We start from the raw sequence: 20,199 nt of genomic DNA on the forward strand, positions 1-20,199 counted from the left end.
CATAATTTGTTCTCCTTTTTGGACTTTTTCCACACATGTTCACCAGGATGTAATGAGTGCAATAGCTAAGTCTTGACAAAGACACACACCAAAAGAGGGAACACACTGTTCACTGATCAGACTACAGAACAGACTTCTCACCAAATATTAAAGCAACTAGGGGGATGCAGCAAATGGAGGTATCAGATTATATTAATGAGCAACCAAGATTTGGGCAGAAACGCAGTGAGGATCCAATTCGAACAGGTAACGTCATTTTATTGTAAACACACAGACTCAAAATATTTAAATCTAAAACAGAAAAATAATAAGTTTGCCTTGCATTGTTTTGAGACCAGACATGCCTGATTTTTTGCAATGTTGTGTAGGTAAAAAGAGGCAGTCCTTGAAATTGGTTTTACATGGGAGTTTAAGGACATATTCTGATCAAAGATAACTCCCTGCTTCCTTATGGTGGTGCAGGAGGCAAGGGAAATGTCATCCAGATTAGCTATATCAAAAAACTACACTTAATAATAATCCAGAATTCAGATAAATTCAAAATGTAGACCAGGAGGGCAGTAGACTACAACAAATGCAATTGGTTGTAGTATTTTCCAGCTTTGGTCTGAAAGACTAAGAACAAGGCTTTTGAATTACTTACAACTGAGTTTAGATTTAGGGTTGATAAAAAGGATTGTGTCAAAAAAGAAAAAAAAAAGCAGCAACTCCACCTCCTGGAATCTGAGTATTAATGATTTTGGTGAGCAGCTGTTTCTGGGCTAATACAGCTTTAAATGTCAGAAGTCAATTTGTATAAGGTTTGTTATGTATAACTTCTTCTGTTTACTTTAGATTGAATTAATTTAAGTGGTCAGGGGGCAGACACAGTCTCTCTCAGAGGGTAACTGCTCCAATGGAAGTGCAGAGAAGCGTATAGGACTGCAGCTCTTCCTCCTGGTCTCAACTCTGGGTTGACCAGGAGGCAAAGTGGAAGATTTAGAATTTACTGCTAAATTTGGACACTAGGATAAATAAAAAGCTCAGGGGCGAGCAGGGTTAAAAATCACAAACTCAAGGTAAAACTGTCCCGTCTCCCGCGTGGCCCCCCCAAGGATGCAGACAGGATTCCTTTAAAAAAGTCAATCACAAGAGGGGAGTCCTCAGAGATTGATTGATTGATTGATTCCTTTATTTCGAACATGTAAAAAAAAAACAAAGAAAGACAGAGCAAACAGACAAAAGTGATAATAATAAAGAAGGAAAGAAAGAGAGAGAGAGAGAGAGAAAAAAGACCAGGCCCGGTCGACGACACTCCAACTAAAATTGATAAAAGTTCGATTATAAGGTTGGCCAATATATAGATGTCAATCGATACTTAGCTCGAAGAGGGGTGTATCGCGAACACACCCCTCTCCTTCCCCACGTCGCTTCCCCTCTACTCCAAGCGGTGATGCTGCTTCCTCGCTGACTCCCCTCCTGTCGTCGACCGGGCCTGGTCTGGTCTCTCCTGGCTCCCGAACGTAGCGTCCTGTTACCCTCGTGCGGCAGCGGCTGCGGCAGCGGCAGCGGCAGCGGCGCTCCTCTCGGTTTGCCAAGTCATCAGCTCCCCACTCCGTGGCGTCTCTCTGCTGCTCCTCTGCTGCTGTTGCTAAAACGTCTCGAGCACTGTCCCCACACCTGACGCTAACGCTGCTCATTACCGTCTGCCTGTGAGGTGTTCAGAGTCGGTTGGATAAAACAATACATGCAATAAAACCGCAACGCAATAGGCCACTACAAAAGCAAACAAAACATGCAATTCATAATAATAATAATAATAATAATAATAATAATTAAAAACGACCCCGTCACACATGGTTTAGGTTCACTAGTTAAACTCGGTCAGATTTCGATGGACAGATGAAGGGATGTCTCTTCTTTCCTGATCAGACCAGGTCTTCCCCAGAAAGTCTGCCCATTATCTACAAAACCAGCCATAGCTATAGAAACTGTACCTATAGGCGCAACAGGTGGAGTTTTGAGGACTGCATACTTTTCATCATCTTTCCAAAGCCACTAGACCTGTTGCGATAGAGGCAAATAAGACGGGGAAATGATAGAATTGTATGCTTTTCATGATGTTAGTCTATATGTGTTGATTTTACAGAGAGAAGACTCTGTCAGCTGCTTTTCATCAGCTTTGGCTTACTGTGTATCATACAAGCCACGCTCAATGTTTCTCTGCGCCTTACTTGTGAGTATTGTTTCTTGGCATTGAGTAACACGTTTGCTAATGCAGTTGCACAGACATCACCACAAGATTGCACACAGCATGCGTACTTTGTGGAGTAATTTGACATGTTTCTGTAAAACTTCTTTCACAATTTGCAGTCAAACAAAACCTGATGCATATTTTTGATTTAAAGACTGTGAATATCTTTAAATGATTTAACTTTGACTTTCTGGTCCTACACCATCAGTGCACTCGAGCAAGGAATCAACCCGCTCGAACTGCAGCGCAGCTCATTTTAATGACCAAAACCAGTTGACAGAGGAGGTGCGGGATTGTGAGCAAAGGTGGACTAATCGGCACAACAGATTACTTGAAAAATTTAATGCCTTGACCGGAGAAAGAAACCTGCTTCAAAACGAAAACAATGAACTCAAGAACATGTTAAGGAAGGTGGAGGAGGAGAGGGACAGGCTGAAAAAGAACCTGAGAGGTGAGGGGAAAAAAGCAGGCCGAGTCTTCTGACCTCATGTGCAATGTTCTCATGTTCTTCTTCAGTTCTCTTCTTTCATTCTGATGTAATCTCGTCACTGTCCACACACTATATGGTATGTATCCACTATGAGACAAATACCTGCATTTTTGCAACATCTTAGTGTCGTAGCCGTTGTTTTTCCATTTTGCTGTGATGTGTTCATCTATTTTTAGTTACTGTGAAGTCCTGTGCTAACCCAGTGTTTCTTGTGGTTGCTACAAAGAAACCACTGCTGCTGTGGGAAGGTTAAAAAGCATCAACTTTTTAAAACTAACCTCTACTATTCAGGACAGTGAACATAAAATCTTTAAATGTACTTATATTAGGGACCCTTATTGCATTGCAGTGTCTTTTCAGACTCTAGTGCCACACTGAAGGGTTTTATGTAAGAAGTCATTAGTTGTGATTGTAGTTATGATTCAACATGTGAATATGTCTCTGTAATTGATGACTGTACAGTTGTAGTTATATAGTTGAGCCTGTTATGTAATCACAGATAATGTTTTATGATCGCAGACACACAGTACAAAATTAAGATGTATTGTCAAAGTTGGATGTATTTGTACTCTTAACTCCTCATCCTAATGCCCCAGAGTCTGATCAGAGATGGGTTGTTTGTTTATCTCGTTCTCCAGAGCCGAGTAGTTGTGTGTCCCAACCGCCGTGTCCCGTCGGCTGGAGGGAGATCAACTTCAAATGTTACTTCCTCTCAAATGAGAGTAAAACATGGGAGGACAGCAGGAAATACTGTCAGAGTAAAGATGCCGATCTGGTGGTGATTGACAGCCAACAGGAACAGGTACAGTAGAAAGTATGTCATGCTTGATGTTGAAGGAGAACTGAAGTCATAGTTACATTTACTATGATCTCAACAGATGGACTTGTACCGCTTGGATGGGGATGCCTATCTCTTGTTCTGGATTGGTCTGTATGACACAGCTGGAAACTTCAAATGGGTGGATGGATCTGTGCTAACCAGATCGTAAGGCCTTTTGAATATTCCTGAGTGTTTCTACCGGACAGGCTGACTCAAAGAAGACCTTGGTATCAAAGAAACAAATGCTATGTAGGCAGTTAATAGTAAAAAAAAATATTGCACCTCCTCACAAATGACAGCGTTGCATTTAGAATCAGCAGGTCTATTCTGCCCTGTACTGGACAACAATGACATGTTGTTTGTGTTGGCATTTGTGGCGCGGAAAAATACATGTCATAATGAAAAACAATTACTCTGAATATTGAAGGCAAAAAGCTGAATATTGTCTATTTAGCAAATGTTTTTTGTTTGATTGCGAGACAGCAAATGCACACATAGAAAGAAATACATATGACAATTTCACTTCATATCTTAGTTTAATTAGCTTTAATTTAAGTGTTTTGAAGCCTTCAGAATTATCAGTCAGGCCCAATGTGAACATACCTGAAAATAATTAGACCCAATTCAAAATGTGATTTACCTCAATAGAGAACACTGGCATGATGCAAGCCTCAGATACCAAGCTGAAAGAAAAAGCAATAGGCTTATGTGTAATTATTGCCTGCACATCACAGTTTAACATGCATCATCTTACCTCAGAAAACATTTTTTTTTTTTTTTTCTGTGTTTGAGAAAGTGTGACACACAAACATGAGACCTGTGGAAATATAACAGTGGACTGCTCCTTGGCTCACACAAAATGACCAGTGTTAGTTATTCTTTCATTAACCCAGTTGAAATATCAAATATGCCATCATCCTTACTATATCAGTCCTGACATATTCTCAAAAACTCATTTCATTTTTGGAAGTGGAAATATATGTATCTTTATACAACCTGGTTTATTGGTTGCAACCCTGTGGCATCATCATGTTTCTCTCTGGCCTCCACCTCTTCACTATCATTTAGATTTTGGCAGAGGGGCCAGCCGGATCATGGCGGGCCCAACATCAGAGAAGACTGTGTGGAGATGTATCATTTCAACCCACAGCTGGCCAACTGGAATGACGCCCCCTGTGGAAGCAAGCGGCGCTGGCTGTGTGAGAAATCGGTGGACCAGTTAATCTTAATAACTAAAAAAAAAGATGTTGTGTGAATGCACATGTCAATTACTTAATGTGCCTTTATATGCAGCACAATACAAAATAACATCAATGAAAACTGAAATATGGAGAAATCTCATTCAGAATAAAAAACAACAATGAATTTGATGTAATATGAACAAACTCTCAACTACTGTGTGCAACTTGGTGATACTTTTGGATACTGCAGTGTACAGAAGGCTTTGTGGCATACTTTGTCTTACTTGGAGGTATTTTGTGATACACTTTGTGTTACATTATATGGAATGTATTTTTTGTTTGTTTGTTTTAAGTGGAAACCTCCATTTATCAGCAGCATAATATATAAATTAATAGAAGTAGAATTTTCAGGTAAGAATAAAGAGTACAGACTATTGAAACATGTAATTTAGGATGATTCAGTCTTCATTCATTCCTTATTCTTTCTTGTGACTGTAGTGTACACAAGACAACAGATACAGAAGAAGATAATTGGAGATCATTTGTGGTCTAATGGCATCAATATTTTTCTGTCAGCTCTTACTCTTCTTCCTTCTCTCAATTTGTTGTTGTCTCATAACATTGGCCCACAGACTCAGGAGGCAGTAATGGTGAGATAAAAGTCAAGCAACATAAAGGCAACAGTTCGGGCAAACAGATCAATCAATTTAGCAATTCTGTTGTGACAATGTTGTGGTTAATGTGTGGTTTTAGGCACAAAAAAACAAACAAAAAAACACTTGGTTTGGGAGATCCCAAATGCAAACAATGGTCAATTGATTAATCTATTCAAGTGAACATCACCACACTGTGAACTTCTGGACAGTTAGTTTCAGACCAGGACATCAAGCTGCATTTGAGAAGGTATTGTGATATTTTGCAAACCTGCAGACAGATGTAGAATCCGGTGTGGTGAGGAAACACAAAGTGCATGTGTACAAGGACTCACATGCCACCCCTTCATCACCTTCTCTGCATCCTACATTAACAAGGCCCAGTGATCATTGAGCCTCCCAGTAGAAGCAGCAGTCTACAGCAGCTATGTGCCAATGAGCCTGCAGCACTCCTCTTCAACCACTTTGTGATGCTGATTTAATGAATGACACTTGTCTAGAGAGAGAGAGAGATATGGGAAACTGCAGTGCTGCAGCAGCATTACACACAGTGAAAAATTCTGAAATAAGACTATAAAGAGCAAACTATACATATTAATTGGTGTTGCATTGGATCCTCCAGTTGCGATATTTTCATATCCAAAAGTTGACAGATATACAATGTCATTGCACACAATACTTTTTTGCCATTTAGTGTGATTTTGACAAATTACAATTTGCAGAACAAGCGTCTGCCAACATTGCGAAAACATAAAAAAAAAAAAAAAGTCATTTTCAGTCATCATATAATTAACTTAAAAATATTCACTAGCCAATGATTAGACCCGAGTAAGGAACTATGTGACAAAATTTGTGACTTGACACATGGACATAATTTGATTTAAAACAACCTTTCAACAAGAGGAAGAAGCTCTTTAGTGTAAAGTGAGGTGGCTCTTAAAAGAGCCGTTGTTGTGGTTGGTACGCAGTGTGAGTGAGAATTTAAGCGCGCTCTCCGCGGATGCGGCGGGCCAGCTGGATGTCTTTGGGCATGATGGTGACCCTCTTGGCGTGAATGGCGCACAGATTGGTGTCCTCGAAGAGGCCGACCAAGTAAGCCTCGCTGGCCTCCTGCAGAGCCATAACGGCGGAGCTCTGGAAGCGCAGGTCGGTCTTGAAATCCTGAGCGATCTCTCGGACCAGGCGCTGGAAGGGCAGCTTGCGGATGAGCAGCTCGGTGGATTTCTGGTAGCGACGGATCTCTCTCAGAGCCACGGTACCGGGCCTGTAGCGGTGAGGTTTCTTGACGCCGCCGGTAGCAGGGGCGCTCTTACGTGCTGCCTTGGTGGCCAGCTGCTTCCTCGGGGCTTTGCCTCCGGTAGACTTACGAGCGGTCTGCTTGGTTCTTGCCATTATCGCTTCTTTCTTTCTTTCTTTCTCTGAACGGGAGAAAAGTATAATAAAGAGACGAGACACGCTGCTCTTAAAGCGTGGGAACGGCTGCGGAATGATGACGCCGCTTCAGACCTCCAGCCCTGATTGGTGAAGGGCTCCTCGTGGAGCTCAGCACCGCCTGGAGAAGCGACACAGCGCTGGAATAGCCGCTGCTGATTGGAAAGAAATCCCTTCGAAGTTAAGAGCGGGCCTCGCGCTGCTGGAAGCCTCCACTCCGATTGGTCCGGCAGGAACCCCTCGCGCCACCGCGGACATATAACTAGGCGTTGTGACTGCTGAGACCACATTTTCTCTGAGCTGTGACTCTGGAAACGATCGTAAAATCATGAGTGGAAGAGGCAAAACCGGCGGAAAGGCCAGAGCAAAGGCAAAGACCCGCTCCTCCCGTGCCGGGCTCCAGTTCCCAGTCGGCCGTGTCCACAGGCTGCTGCGCAAAGGCAACTATGCCGAGCGTGTGGGTGCCGGTGCCCCCGTCTACCTGGCGGCTGTGCTCGAGTATCTGACCGCTGAGATCCTGGAGTTGGCCGGAAACGCTGCCCGCGACAACAAGAAGACTCGTATCATCCCCCGTCACTTGCAGCTGGCCGTCCGCAACGACGAGGAGCTCAACAAGCTGCTGGGTGGGGTCACCATTGCTCAGGGTGGTGTGCTGCCCAACATCCAGGCTGTACTGCTGCCCAAGAAGACCGAGAAGCCCGCCAAGGCCAAGTAAACTGCTGGACAAACTGACGAGTACAAAACGGCTCTTTTAAGAGCCACACACTCCACGTTTAAAGAGCTGTTTCTTATGAGTGACTGATGCGTTATAAAGTGAAGCTATAATGTACATGTAGTTGACACGCACACGCGCACGCACACACTACAACTGTAAACAGAGGGCAGCAGTGCCTCTATGTATGATCAAGTGTCCATCAATCAAGCTCAGATGGGTCATTTAGGTCTGGTGCCCAACTATCCAGTTTTGTTTCACTCTTTAGATAGATGTACTTTATTTATCCCAAGCTGGGGAAATTGCAGTGCAGCAGCAGCAATACACATAAATAGGACTATGAAGAACAAACTATACATATTAAAATTGCAAGCAGTAAAAAGTAATAAATAGCAAATACATAATAAAATACCAAGAATAGCAAAGTAATAAAGTACTGCACAAAAAAGAATATCTACAGCAAATGGCAGTGTGTAGAAAATAAAGTGTACTGTGACTGTAAGCATTACACACAGTGAAATAGGACTATAAAGAACTAACTATACACAAAATATCAAAATAGCAAGCAGTAAAAATTATATCAAGAACAGCAAAGAGTAGTAAGTATTGTACAAAATAGTTTTTCAGTAGCATTGTATATGTGACATGTTTTTTGACAGTACCATGTTATGTATAATATAGCATTTTATCATGGTATCCGATTTTTTTTTTTTTTTTTTTTTTTTTTAACAGTGCCATTTTGGTTTGCACCACAGTATCAGTATCATAGCATTGTCAAATCAAAAAATGCTGGACTGAGCCAAATAAAAATTACAGTAACAATTTATTTTGAAAAAAAAAAAATCTTGCATTAATCCCCAGGCTTTGAAATTAGAGAAGAAAAGGTGGGTAGGGATAAATTTAGTACAGCATTAAAGCAAAAATGACACAGAGGTGATGCCTCGCTGTTAACATCAGGAGTGGGTAAAAGGAACCCACCATGTGAACAGATACAGTGGTGAGTGAGAGAATTTTAAAATTTTGTTTGTGATCTGTGTATGTACTTGTCAATGTGATCAAAAGATATTTACAAAACCTAGTCACCATTGCTCAGGTTGGCAACATCCAGCCTGTACTCAGCACATCTGCAAACCTGTATATATGCTGGCTCACACGCATCTCATCTTATTAAAAGACGTGATTGATTGTAGTAACATAATTATTAGTAACTATATATCAAGACTCAACACACCGGAATAAACTCTTTAAAGTGAGGTGGGTGGCTCTTAAAAGAGCCGTTTGGAAGAACGTTTCTGCTTCAGCAACAGCTCACTTCTTCTTGGGTGCTACTTTCTTGACTTTGGGCTTTGCAGCCTTCTTAGCGGGAGCTTTCTTGGCTGCTGCGGGCTTCTTTGCTGCCACTTTCTTGGGACTCTTGGCCTTCTTGGGGCTCTTGGTTGCTTTCTTAGCTGCCGCTGCGGGTTTCTTGGCCTTCTTCGGGGATTTCTTAGCGGCGGCTGCTGGCTTCTTGGCTGCCGCTGCTTTGGGCTTTTTGGCCGCTGCGGCTTTCTTTGCTGCGGGCTTCTTGGCTTTAGGAGCGGCTTTCTTGGTTGCGGGCTTCTTGGCTTTGGGCTCGGCCACCTTCTTGTTCATCTTGAAGGAGCCGGATGCTCCGGTCCCCTTGGTCTGGACCAGAATCCCCTTCGCCACCAGGCTCTTGATGGCGATCTTGACGCGGGACTTGTTCTTGTCCACATCGTAGCCTCCGGCAGCCAGGTTCTTCTTGAGGGCAGCTGCAGACACGCCGCTGCGCTCCTTGGATGCGGCCACAGCTTTGACGATAAGCTCGCTGACGCTCGGACCGACTTTCCTGGGCTTGGTTGCCGCCTTCTTCTTGGCTGCTTTCGCCGGGGCGGCGGCTGGAGCTGGTGCTACTTCTGCCATTTTCCTTCTCTTAGCGTTACTACTCTCTGGATGAGTCAGACTGAACTGTTGGAGAATCCGGAGCAGGAGGCTGGACTTAAACACACCATGAGAACCGTGGAGACTCAACCCGGGCCGCGTCTCGTCTGTGCGCTCTGAATGTCGGGCTACTTGTGTTTTCTCTTCATCGATAAAACACTCAAAACTAAACGTGGGACAAGTGCTGAAGGCTGACAGCGAAGCGAGCCGATAGCAGAATTGTGTCTCTTCATATTCGAGTCATGTAAAGCTCTGATGCTCTCTGCATTTTGTTTGTGGAGCCTCCAAACCTCACACATTCACCGCCGCCGCCAGCGTTGATCAGCGACTTTTCGCACTCATTTATCTCCTAAATTGTTTAAAAATACATCAGAAATCCATCAAAGACCGTTTTATTGCTGGCCCGCATGTTTCTACAGAGACTTAAATTACAAATAATTATCTGTTGATGATCACTTTGTTGTATATTGAAGTTATTCTTGGAGCAGCAAACACACTGATGGTGACCGAGGTTTATGGGGCCAGACGGTCTTTCAGAGTCATTATTTCTTCTGCCGAGGACTACTTTTATTCTAAATAAGCTGTTCATAGTTCTGCTATTATTGCTATTAATAATATTCTTATAACTAACGCGTTGACAAACAAATGGGGGAAGCACAGTGTCTTTTAATGTTAACCTTCTGTCGTTCCCTTGATAAATATGTCATTGCTGAGTATTACAAAAACTTGTCACAATGACTCAGTTGTTTTATACTGATGCTGAAGGTGAGCATATGGACTTCATTTAAAAATTTCTATAAGATTGCAGTTCAGATTCTAAAGAGCTAAGATAAAATTATGAATGAATGAATGAATGAATGAATGAATGAATGAATGCACTACCCTTTTAATGGCCCCACAACAACACAAAAGGGACAAGAATGCAGGGAACACATGCTGAGTGGATTTTAAGACACAGTGATAGGCCATGTGTTATTGCGCCCAAGCACCATGGACAGATCCCCCATCTGGGACATGTTCTGTAACAAATCTGAAACAGGGCACTCTTCCCATTTCTACCACCCCACCCTTCAGTCTGATTGTTTCCAATTGAACTTGTCACTTTGCTGGTCCCTTTTTGAAAATTTAGGACTTTTTTTTTTTTTTTTTTTTTTTTTAAATTCTTTGTGGTTGACTATTTGCACAGTTGTATTGTTCTTATTTGCACTCCCTTGTGTGTTCTGAAGAGCTTATGTAACAAATTTCTTCATTGTAAGATTTAAGTTATATAATCTATCATGGGCTCTTTCTTGTTTTTGATCATGTTTTTGTGGTGTGGCAGAGTGCACTGTCCTGCTGGGAGCCGGTATGTTCAGGATGCCCCATTGTTAAAGTAACAAGTGACTTAAATGAAAAGGATATGCTCATGTTCAACATCAGCACTTTGAATGCCACCATACAAGACTTCCCAACAGCGCATTGCGTCAGAAAACTGTTCTCCACTTCACCTGGATTTAGTATTGTAATATTTAAGTATATTTGTCAACACTGTTACATGGTAAACATGTAGTTTTGTAACTGAGCACCTGATACTGGTCCAGGAATAGATGTCTTCTGTACATTTAAGTGCTTATTAAAAAAAAAAAAAAAAATGAACACAGTGATCCCGCTATAACGCGGTTTACTTTTCACGGTTTCGCATCGTACATTGTGTTCTGCATTCTGATGGGCTAAAAACTCACTCCGCTTCTTCTCTACCTGTGCGTCGAACGTTGCAGTTTAATATGTACACGTACGTAAAAGAGCTTGCCAAATTTACATTACATACGTGCATATTCTCTTGCAATTTCGAGTTTCTCTAAAACCCATAATGTCGACAAAACGCTCTGGACCAACAAAAGCACCTGCGGCAGGGCCCACAAGGCAGCGGAAGATGCGGAAGAAAAAAAGAGCGATAACAACTGCCTATCACTATGTTCTTCTCCCGAACAAACACACCTGCACCGCGGGCTTCAAAAGAAGAAAACACTGCAGAGCGGAGTCAGGATGCAGCAGCTCAGCCTGAAGAGCAGTGAAATACACCTGAGTCACTGTACTGACTTTGTATTTATTTCATAATCATTTTTAATTTTCTCAACCCACTTACTCGGGTCGCGGTGCTAATCTCCGCAATTTGAAGCCTTCTGTTCACATTGATGATGATTGAAATTATTTGACAGTACAATACAGAAGTTATTTGAAGAAAAGTTGAGCCTGTAAAATAGTTTGTTCTTTTTCAATGTATAATGGAGTACTTAATTGTAAAAAAAAAAAAAAAAAAATTCTACTTCACGGATTTTGCCTATCACGGGTTATTTTTGAAACGTAACCCCCGCGAAAAACAAGGGTATGCTGTACCATCAGCATGTGTTATGTCAGACTACTTTAAGATGCAACCATAGCGTACAGGACTTTTCTTTTGAGCGGTTGTGGGGCCCTTAAAAGGGCCTTTTTTTTCTCCTCCCAAAATCAGTTGGTTTAACCGCCGAAGCCGTACAGAGTGCGGCCCTGTCTCTTCAGAGCATACACCACATCCATGGCGGTGACGGTCTTTCTCTTGGCGTGCTCGGTGTAGGTGACGGCATCACGGATGACATTCTCCAGGAAAACCTTGAGCACACCGCGGGTCTCCTCGTATATCAGACCGGAGATACGCTTCACGCCACCGCGGCGAGCCAGACGGCGTATGGCGGGCTTGGTGATTCCCTGGATGTTATCACGCAGAACTTTGCGGTGACGCTTGGCGCCTCCTTTACCGAGTCCTTTGCCTCCCTTTCCTCTACCACTCATGGTTGCTATCTGGATGCTAGACGTTTAAGTTGTGCAGCGTCTTGCAGTCCCGCGAATTTAAATGCTCTCTGAGGACGTGTTAGAAAACAGAGGAGGGTCTTTTCTTCTTCTCCGTTGGCCTTTCTTGATGGTTCATTAGCGCTACCTATTGAGCAACAGCATGAATTACAGACAACATGTGTCCTGGGAACAGAGGCGACCCTGTTGGTCTTCTTCAGCCTTTCATGATGGTTTATAATCTGACTCTTGTAGTCAATAAAGAAAAAATACCTTTAATTTGTACTCAAATGAGCTTTCAAGAACAGAAATTATATGATTGTATGCAGAGAAATCTGCAGAGATTAATCAGAACACTTCTTATTTTGTTTGAAAATGTATTCTCAGTAATAAACGTGTCTTTCTTGCGACAGACAACATGTTGAGCAGTTTTTCTGCACATTTCACATTAATTATTTTTTAATTATCAGTTTAACCTCAAGGATAGAACTTTCTCAATTTTGCTTTGCGTTTTATAGACCTTGAAAATCATAAATCCAGTCTGTGAAGCTTAATCAAAACTGCCAAACCTAATCCTTGTAGGGACAGATGTTTATGTTTGTGATGGAGATACTGGAGGGTCCAGCGTGACCAGAGCAGTCACATTGGGCTGAGCTCGTATCCTGGGTGCCTGTATGAGATGTGCTCTCTGGCAATGGAACAAGATGCCATTTGTATGGCGTCTGATGATGCCTGTTGGGCTGTCTACAAAATATGAACAAGGTGCAGACTGAGTCAGCACCATCATAGTATCTTTAATCCACACTGACTGTCCTGATGTGTGCTTACTTCCTTCACACTCAGCGTCACCACTGAGGACGTAGCCGAGAGGACCCTGTTAGCAAAGCTGACATCAATCATTGACAACCCCTCCCACCCCCTGTATGGCACAGTGGGGGCCCCTAGTAGCTCCTTCAGCAACAGACTGCTTCATCCACCCTGTAAGAAGGAATGCGGCAGGAGGTCCTTCATTTCAACAGCTGTCAGAGTGCTTAACTCCAGCATAGCTTAATGAAGCACCGGCCCATATTCAGACTGTTTTTTTTTTTGCACTGATGTGTGATTTATCATTCACAAATTACCTTGTGCTATATTACTTCTTTTCACTCTCATTGAGTACTCGACCTGTCAATACATACTGGTATTCTACTGTGACACACACACACACACACACATATATGTGTGTGTGTATATAAGTTTGGACACACCTTCTCATTCAATGCGTTTTCTTTATTTTCATGGCTATTTACATTGTAGAAGGCATCTAAACTATGAATGAACACAAAAAAGGCTTTTATATTCAGTATATACAGTGTGTGTGTGTGTGTGTGTGTGTGTGTGTGTGTGTGTGTGTGTGTGTGTGTGTGTGTGTGTGTGTGTGTGTGTGTGTTTGTTTGTTCGTTTGCTTTAAATAGTCCTTTGTATAAAATGTACATATATATAGTCAGCTTTTAATTTATATTTTGTATTTCTCTATTTTTTTTTTTTTTTTTTTTTTTGAGTTCATCCAGAGAGGCTTTCACCCTCTCCGATTCCTCTCTCTGAACATGGAGGCTCTGTTCGAGAGAGGCGACGGGCAGCTCTCTCTTTTTCACGCTTTCATGCCCTCCCTTGTTGTTTTGCGCTCGTCTATCCAGGCGTTGATGGCTGCATTGTATCTTCGCTGAGACGGTCTTGTAGAGAGCCGATCTCTTTGTTGCCCACCCCAAAAAAAAAAAAAACTAATAAAGTTGGTACAGTTCATCCCAAAGTTTCTGGAGACGGTACAGCTCCAAAATAATTGTGTAATAGTCTCAAGCTGATCTTTACAAAAGGTACAGTTGGGGTTTATTGTTCTTACAAATTTCATCATGTTCTGATTTGTGGGCTGCATTCTGTGTAATAATTTCAAGGAAACCTCTCTTATTTTGTGATTTATCAGACATTTTTGCACCTCCAAATCTTTTTCCATAAAGTATCAAAAATAGTAACAAAAAACATCAGATGGAATAGAAATAACATCTTGTTGGAACAAAGCATGGATAATTCTGTTGTTATTTCTACGGGAAACAGCAAAACAAGTTTTACCTACTGGAGTGTCCGCTCCATTCAACAGGTCAGAGTCATCCAGAACCACAGAAGATGGATTTTTAAAGAGAGGACAGGTTTGAGCAGAAACAGTATCAAAAACAACAGCATATTGTTGAGGTGAAACAGGTTCAATTTAAGGTTTAACTCTGTACAATTCAACAAACGACCCTCCCTGTCCAAGAGCTGACCCACCACCGGTCTAAAAGAAAAAGTGATTTACACAATCACTTTATATCTGTGTACTATAGAATTGCAGTAAGCTAGGACACCTATTTAAATAACCTCTTTTAAAAAATCTAATAGTCTCTTACATAATATACAGTATAATATCTAATATGTTTATCCATCCATTTTTAACCAGGAGGATTAAAAACAGTGATTATAGTGAGTCACCACACCATGGTGGCTCTCACTATAATACTGATATTCCCCTTGATGTTATTCAGTGAATCATTCTGAATAATAAGACACTTGTCTAGTGAATGACAAATGGTGTTGAGTTGGATCCTCCAGTTGCAATTGAGAAGATGTGTACACACCAACTGAAGCATATTTCAAATTCTAAACTCAGATGCCCTGTTATCGTTTATATAATGCACAGATGATCACAGTATTTCACTTGCAACCACATATCTAAGTCTGACTACCTAACTGTAGCCTTGATCTTCTCCTTTCTCACTCTTGTTCCTTGAAAGCAAGTGGTTGCCTTGTGGTCAATTTAAGACTCACTCATCCTTGTCTAAATGTAAAGGGGTATGTGGACAGTAGTGAGAGTCATGGGATGGCTGAGGGACGCTAGAAAATCCCCCATATCCCCCCATATGTTGACAGATATACAATGTCGTCGCACACAACACTTCTTTGCCGTTTAGTGTGATTTTGACAAATTATAATTTGCAGAACAAGCGTCTGCCAATGTCGCAAAACATTAAAAAAAAAAAAATTTCAGTCATCAGATAATTAACTTAAAAATATTCACTAGCCAATGATTAGACCTGAGTAGAGAACTGTGTCAAAATTTGTTGTGACTTGACACATGGACGTAATTTGATTTAAAACCTTTCAACAAGTGGAGGAAGCTCTTTAGTGTAAAGTGAGGTGGCTCTTAAAAGAGCCGTTGTTGTGGTTGGTACGCAGTGAGTGAGAGTTTAAGCGCGCTCTCCGCGGATGCGGCGGGCCAGCTGGATGTCTTTGGGCATGATGGTGACCCTCTTGGCGTGGATAGCGCACAGGTTGGTGTCCTCGAAGAGGCCGACCAGGTAAGCCTCGCTAGCCTCCTGCAGAGCCATGACGGCGGAGCTCTGGAAGCGCAGGTCGGTCTTGAAATCCTGAGCGATCTCTCGGACCAGGCGCTGGAAGGGCAGCTTGCGGATGAGCAGCTCGGTGGATTTCTGGTAGCGACGGATCTCTCTCAGAGCCACGGTACCGGGCCTGTAACGGTGAGGCTTCTTGACGCCGCCGGTAGCAGGGGCGCTCTTACGTGCTGCCTTGGTGGCCAGCTGCTTCCTCGGGGCTTTGCCTCCGGTAGACTTACGAGCGGTCTGCTTGGTTCTTGCCATTATCGCTTCTTACTTTCTTTCTCTGAACGGGAGAAAATGTAATAGAGAGACGAGACACGCTGCTCTTAAAGTGTGGGACCGGCTGCGGAATGATGACGCCGCATCAGACCTCCACCCCTGATTGGTGAAGGGCTCCTCGTGGAGCTCAGCGCCGCCTGGAGGAGCGACACAGCGCCGGAATAGTTGCTGCTGATTGGAGAGAAATCCCTCCGAAGTGAAGAGCGGGCCTCGCGCTGCTGGAAGCCTCCAATCCGATTGGTCTGGCAGGAACCTCTCGCGCCGCCGCGGACATATAATGAAGCGTTGTGGCTGCCGAGGCCACATTTTCTCTGAGCTGTGACTCTAGAAACGATCGAAAAATCATGAGTGGAAGAGGCAAAACCGGCGGAAAGGCCAGAGCTAAGGCAAAGACCCGCTCCTCTCGTGCCGGGCTTCAGTTCCCAGTCGGCCGTGTCCACAGGCTGCTGCGCAAAGGCAACTATGCCGAGCGTGTGGGTGCCGGCGCCCCCGTCTACCTGGCGGCTGTGCTCGAGTATCTGACCGCTGAGATCCTGGAGTTGGCCGGAAACGCTGCCCGCGACAACAAGAAGACTCGTATCATCCCCCGTCACTTGCAGTTGGCTGTCCGCAACGACGAGGAGCTCAACAAGCTGCTGGGTGGAGTCACCATTGCTCAGGGTGGTGTGCTGCCTAACATCCAGGCTGTTCTCCTGCCCAAGAAGACCGAGAAGCCCGCCAAGGCCAAGTAAACCTGCTGGACAAACTGACGAGTACAAAACGGCTCTTTTAAGAGCCACACACTCCGCGTTTAAAGAGCTGTTTCTTATGAATGGGTAATGCGTTATAAAGTGTAGTTAAAATGTACATGTGACACACACACACACACACACGGAAAAGAGGGGGATGGCTAGAATATGTTGAGACGTGGACTCATGGCTATAAGAAGCCTGTATTATTGCTGCACTGGTATACGTCCTGTGTCTCAAACACTAACTACAATTGTAAACAAAGGGCAGCAGTGCCTCTATGTATGATCAAGTGTTAGTCAAAGCTTTGTCTTGCACAGTGGTATGCACCACAGTACCATGGCATTATTAAATCATGTAATGGACTGAACCAAATAAAAATTACAGTAACAATTTATTTTAAAAAAATATTGCATTACTCCCCAGGCTTTGAAATTAGAGAAGAAAAGGTGGTTAGGGATAAATTTAGTACAGCCTTAATGCAAAAATGACACAGAGGTGATGGCTCTCGCTGTTAACATCAGGAGTGGGTAAAAGGAAGCCACCATGCGAACAGATACAGTAGTGAGTGAGAGAATTTTAAAATTTTGTTTGAGAGAATTAAATGTTAAAATGAGGGTGTCACAGGCAGCAGGCAATAGAGTGAAAAATAGACTATATGTACATTTTATACAAAAGCACTATATACAAACATTGCCACAATAAAAAATATTGGCATAAAAAATGTGTTTTAACAAATTGTAGAAATGGTGGGTATGGATAAATTTAGTACAGCCTTAATGCAAAAATGACAGAGAGAGGTGATTGCTCTCACTGTGCACTGATATTTGTGCTGCTGAAATGCATCAAGTTGGTGATTTGCAGGTGTTGATTAACATATTGTTGTTGCTCTGGCAGGTGGGTTGGCTCTCATGATGGGTCTGGTGAATGTCTAAAAAAAAGTGATTTACACAATCACAATCTGTGTACTGTAGAATTGCAGTAAGCTAGGACAACTTTCTATTTAAATAACCTATCTAAAAATGTATTACTCTCTTATATAATATGAAATATTTAATATGCTTATCCATCCATACCAGGAGGAACAGTGATTATAGTGAGTCACAACCCCATGGTGGCTCTCACTATAATACTGATATTCCCCTTGATGTTATTCAGTGAATCATTCTGCCATCATTTTGAATAAGACACTTGTCTAGTGAACAACACTTAACTGGTGTTGAGTTGGATCCTCCACTTGCAATTGTATACATACCGACATACTTTATACCAACATATTTTAAGTGCTGAATTCAGATGCCCTGTCATGTTAGTTCATATAAAGCAGAGATGAGAGAGGTGATGGCTCTCGCTGATTAATTGTAGTAGTAACTATATAATCAAGACTCAACACACCGGAATAAACTCTTTAAAGTGAGGTGGGTGGCTCTTAAAAGAGCCGTTTGGAAGAACGTTTCTGCTTCAGCAACAGCTCACTTCTTCTTGGGTGCTACTTTCTTGGCTTTGGGCTTTGCAGCCTTCTTAGCGAGAGCTTTCTTGGCTGCTGCGGGCTTCTTTGCTGCCACTTTCTTGGGACTCTTGGCCTTCTTGGGGCTCTTGGTTGCTTTCTTAGCTGCCGCTGCGGGTTTCTTGGCCTTTTTCGGGGATTTCTTAGCGGCGGCTGCTGGCTTCTTGGCTGCCGCTGCTTTGGGCTTTTTGGCCGCTGCGGCTTTCTTTGCTGCGGGCTTCTTGGCTTTAGGAGCGGCTTTCTTAGCTGCGGGCTTCTTGGCTTTGGGCTCGGCCACCTTCTTGTTCATCTTGAAGGATCCGGACGCCCCGGTCCCCTTGGTCTGGACCAGAGTCCCCTTCGCCACCAGACTCTTGATGGCGATCTTGACGCGGGACTTGTTCTTGTCCACATCGTAGCCTCCGGCAGCCAAGTTCTTCTTGAGGGCAGCTGCAGACACGCCGCTGCGCTCCTTGGATGCGGCCACAGCTTTGACGATAAGCTCGCTGACACTGGGACCGGCTTTCCTGGGCTTGGTTGCCGCCTTCTTCTTGGCTGCTTTCGCCGGAGCGGCGGCTGGAGCTGGTGCTACTTCTGCCATTTTCCTTCTCTTTGCGATAGTACTCTCTAGATGAGACAGACTGAACTGATAGAGAATCCGGAGCAGGAGGCTGGACTTAAACACACCATGAGAACCGTGGAGACTCAACCCGGGCCGCGTCTCGTCTGTGCGCTCTGAATGTCGGGCTACTTGTGTTTTTCTTCATCGATAAAACACTCAAAACTAAACGTGGGACGAGTGCTGAAGGCTGACAGCGAAGCGAGTCGATAGCAGAATTGTGTCTCTTCATATTCGAGTCATGTAGAGCTCTGGTGCTCTCTGCATTTTGTTTGGAGAGCCTCCAAACCTCACACATTCACCGTCGTGGCCAGCGTTGCTCAGCGACTTTTCGCACTCATTTTGCTCCTAAAATGCTTTAAAACGCGCGAGAGATCCATCAAAATTCGTTTTCCAGCTGGCCCACATGTGTGTTCAAAAGGTCAAAGTACAAAGTACCATCTGTTGATGATCGATTTGTTATAAACTGAAGTTATTCTGCTAGCAGCAAACACACTGATGGCGACCGAGGTTTATTGTGCCAGATGGTCTATCAGAGCTACTCACTGTGAACATTTCTTCTGCTGAGGAAGACTGTTCATATAAATAAACTGTTGATTGTTCTGCTATTAATTAAAAAAAAGTGCAAACAAATGACAGCTGTTCGGGGGAGTACAGAAAGTGTCTTTAAATGCAACTGTTAGCCTGTTCCGTTTTTTAATATCACTGTTGCATATTAAAATAACTGAACTGTCACAGAACAGTTGTATTCTGCTGATTTGGACTTCCTCTGGTCATCTCGGAGCAGTTGAGATTCTACATAAAATGGCTTTGTTCTTTACCCGTTTGATCAAAAGAAGCAGTATCACACAGTACTCATTGAGCTGGTTGTGAAAATTGTACAGACATGCAAACGAATTTTAAAGGACTCAATTCCACACTTTGGACCTGTTATAGCAGATGTGTAAAATTAAATGCACACTCCTTCTTCCCTAGGTCAAATGGTGTTGTGCATTACTGAGGGGAGCCATGGAAAATAATATACATCACAATTAAAAAAAGGGTGAGTGGACTTTTAGAGGCGCTGATAAGAAAAGGCATAGTTACATTTTTCCCTTTGGTACACATGCTATGGAACAAAAGATAAATCCAAAAAATCTAAACTAAAAACAAAGACATTTGCGGGAGCAGGAAGTGTCAGTGAGTGTGTCAGAGTGCACAAGCACCATGGACAGCTCCCTCATCTGTCGTCTGCTCTCCGACAAAACAAAAAGCGAGACCTGCGCTTCTTCAAACATGTTTTAATAAATACAGACTTTCAGAAGATATAAATACAGACACCCAGCAGCCACAACTGATATTGCATAGGTGCCCCACCTGTCCAGGATTGGACACGGGACCTCTGGGACTGCTCTGTGAATCTGGATGTTGACAG

At 43.1% G+C, this 20,199-nt stretch overlaps 7 protein-coding genes and 1 pseudogene across 7 annotated transcripts in view; 4 read left to right on the forward strand and 4 right to left on the reverse strand.

The window, feature by feature from the left end:
- LOC121604361 overlaps positions 1-6,769 on the reverse strand; it is a 235,730-nt pseudogene extending 228,961 nt beyond the window's left edge.
- LOC121604362 (histone H3-like) overlaps positions 1-20,199 on the forward strand; it is a 610,603-nt gene that overhangs the window by 220,424 nt on the left and 369,980 nt on the right. The gene's annotated exons all lie outside the window — the stretch shown is intronic.
- LOC121604354 (C-type lectin domain family 10 member A-like) lies at positions 108-5,162 on the forward strand. The gene is made up of 6 exons (XM_041933849.1): positions 108-246; positions 2,129-2,215; positions 2,442-2,684; positions 3,362-3,525; positions 3,602-3,708; positions 4,612-5,162. Exons 1-6 carry the CDS (start codon positions 165-167, stop codon positions 4,796-4,798), a joined length of 870 nt encoding a protein of 289 aa, XP_041789783.1. The 5' UTR covers positions 108-164; the 3' UTR covers positions 4,799-5,162.
- On the forward strand, positions 7,134-7,523 carry LOC121604379 (histone H2A). Its single transcript, XM_041933874.1, has one exon. It carries the CDS (start codon positions 7,137-7,139, stop codon positions 7,521-7,523), a length of 387 nt encoding a protein of 128 aa, XP_041789808.1. The 5' UTR covers positions 7,134-7,136.
- On the reverse strand, positions 8,280-9,477 carry LOC121604368 (histone H1-like). Its single transcript, XM_041933865.1, has one exon. It carries the CDS (start codon positions 9,441-9,443, stop codon positions 8,829-8,831), a length of 615 nt encoding a protein of 204 aa, XP_041789799.1. The 5' UTR covers positions 9,444-9,477; the 3' UTR covers positions 8,280-8,828.
- The window catches only part of zgc:163040 (uncharacterized protein LOC100038789 homolog), a 408,070-nt gene continuing 399,828 nt past the window's right edge, over positions 11,958-20,199 (reverse strand). Inside the window, exons 4-5 of the mRNA XM_041933847.1 lie at positions 15,606-15,942; positions 11,958-12,285 (exon numbers count right to left, since the gene is read on the reverse strand). Of these exons, the coding sequence (XP_041789781.1) occupies positions 11,958-12,285; positions 15,606-15,942 (665 nt within the window). The remainder of the gene's footprint in view (positions 12,286-15,605; positions 15,943-20,199) is intronic.
- LOC121604378 (histone H2A) lies at positions 16,291-16,683 on the forward strand. The gene has a single exon (XM_041933873.1). The coding sequence runs from the start codon at positions 16,297-16,299 to the stop codon at positions 16,681-16,683; it is 387 nt and encodes a 128-aa protein (XP_041789807.1). The 5' UTR covers positions 16,291-16,296.
- Positions 18,153-18,767, reverse strand: LOC121604366 (histone H1-like). Its single transcript, XM_041933863.1, has one exon. It carries the CDS (start codon positions 18,765-18,767, stop codon positions 18,153-18,155), a length of 615 nt encoding a protein of 204 aa, XP_041789797.1.

The sequence above is a fragment of the Chelmon rostratus genome, chromosome 3 (genome assembly GCF_017976325.1).
Source record: "Chelmon rostratus isolate fCheRos1 chromosome 3, fCheRos1.pri, whole genome shotgun sequence".
Lineage (NCBI taxonomy): Eukaryota > Metazoa > Chordata > Actinopteri > Chaetodontiformes > Chaetodontidae > Chelmon > Chelmon rostratus.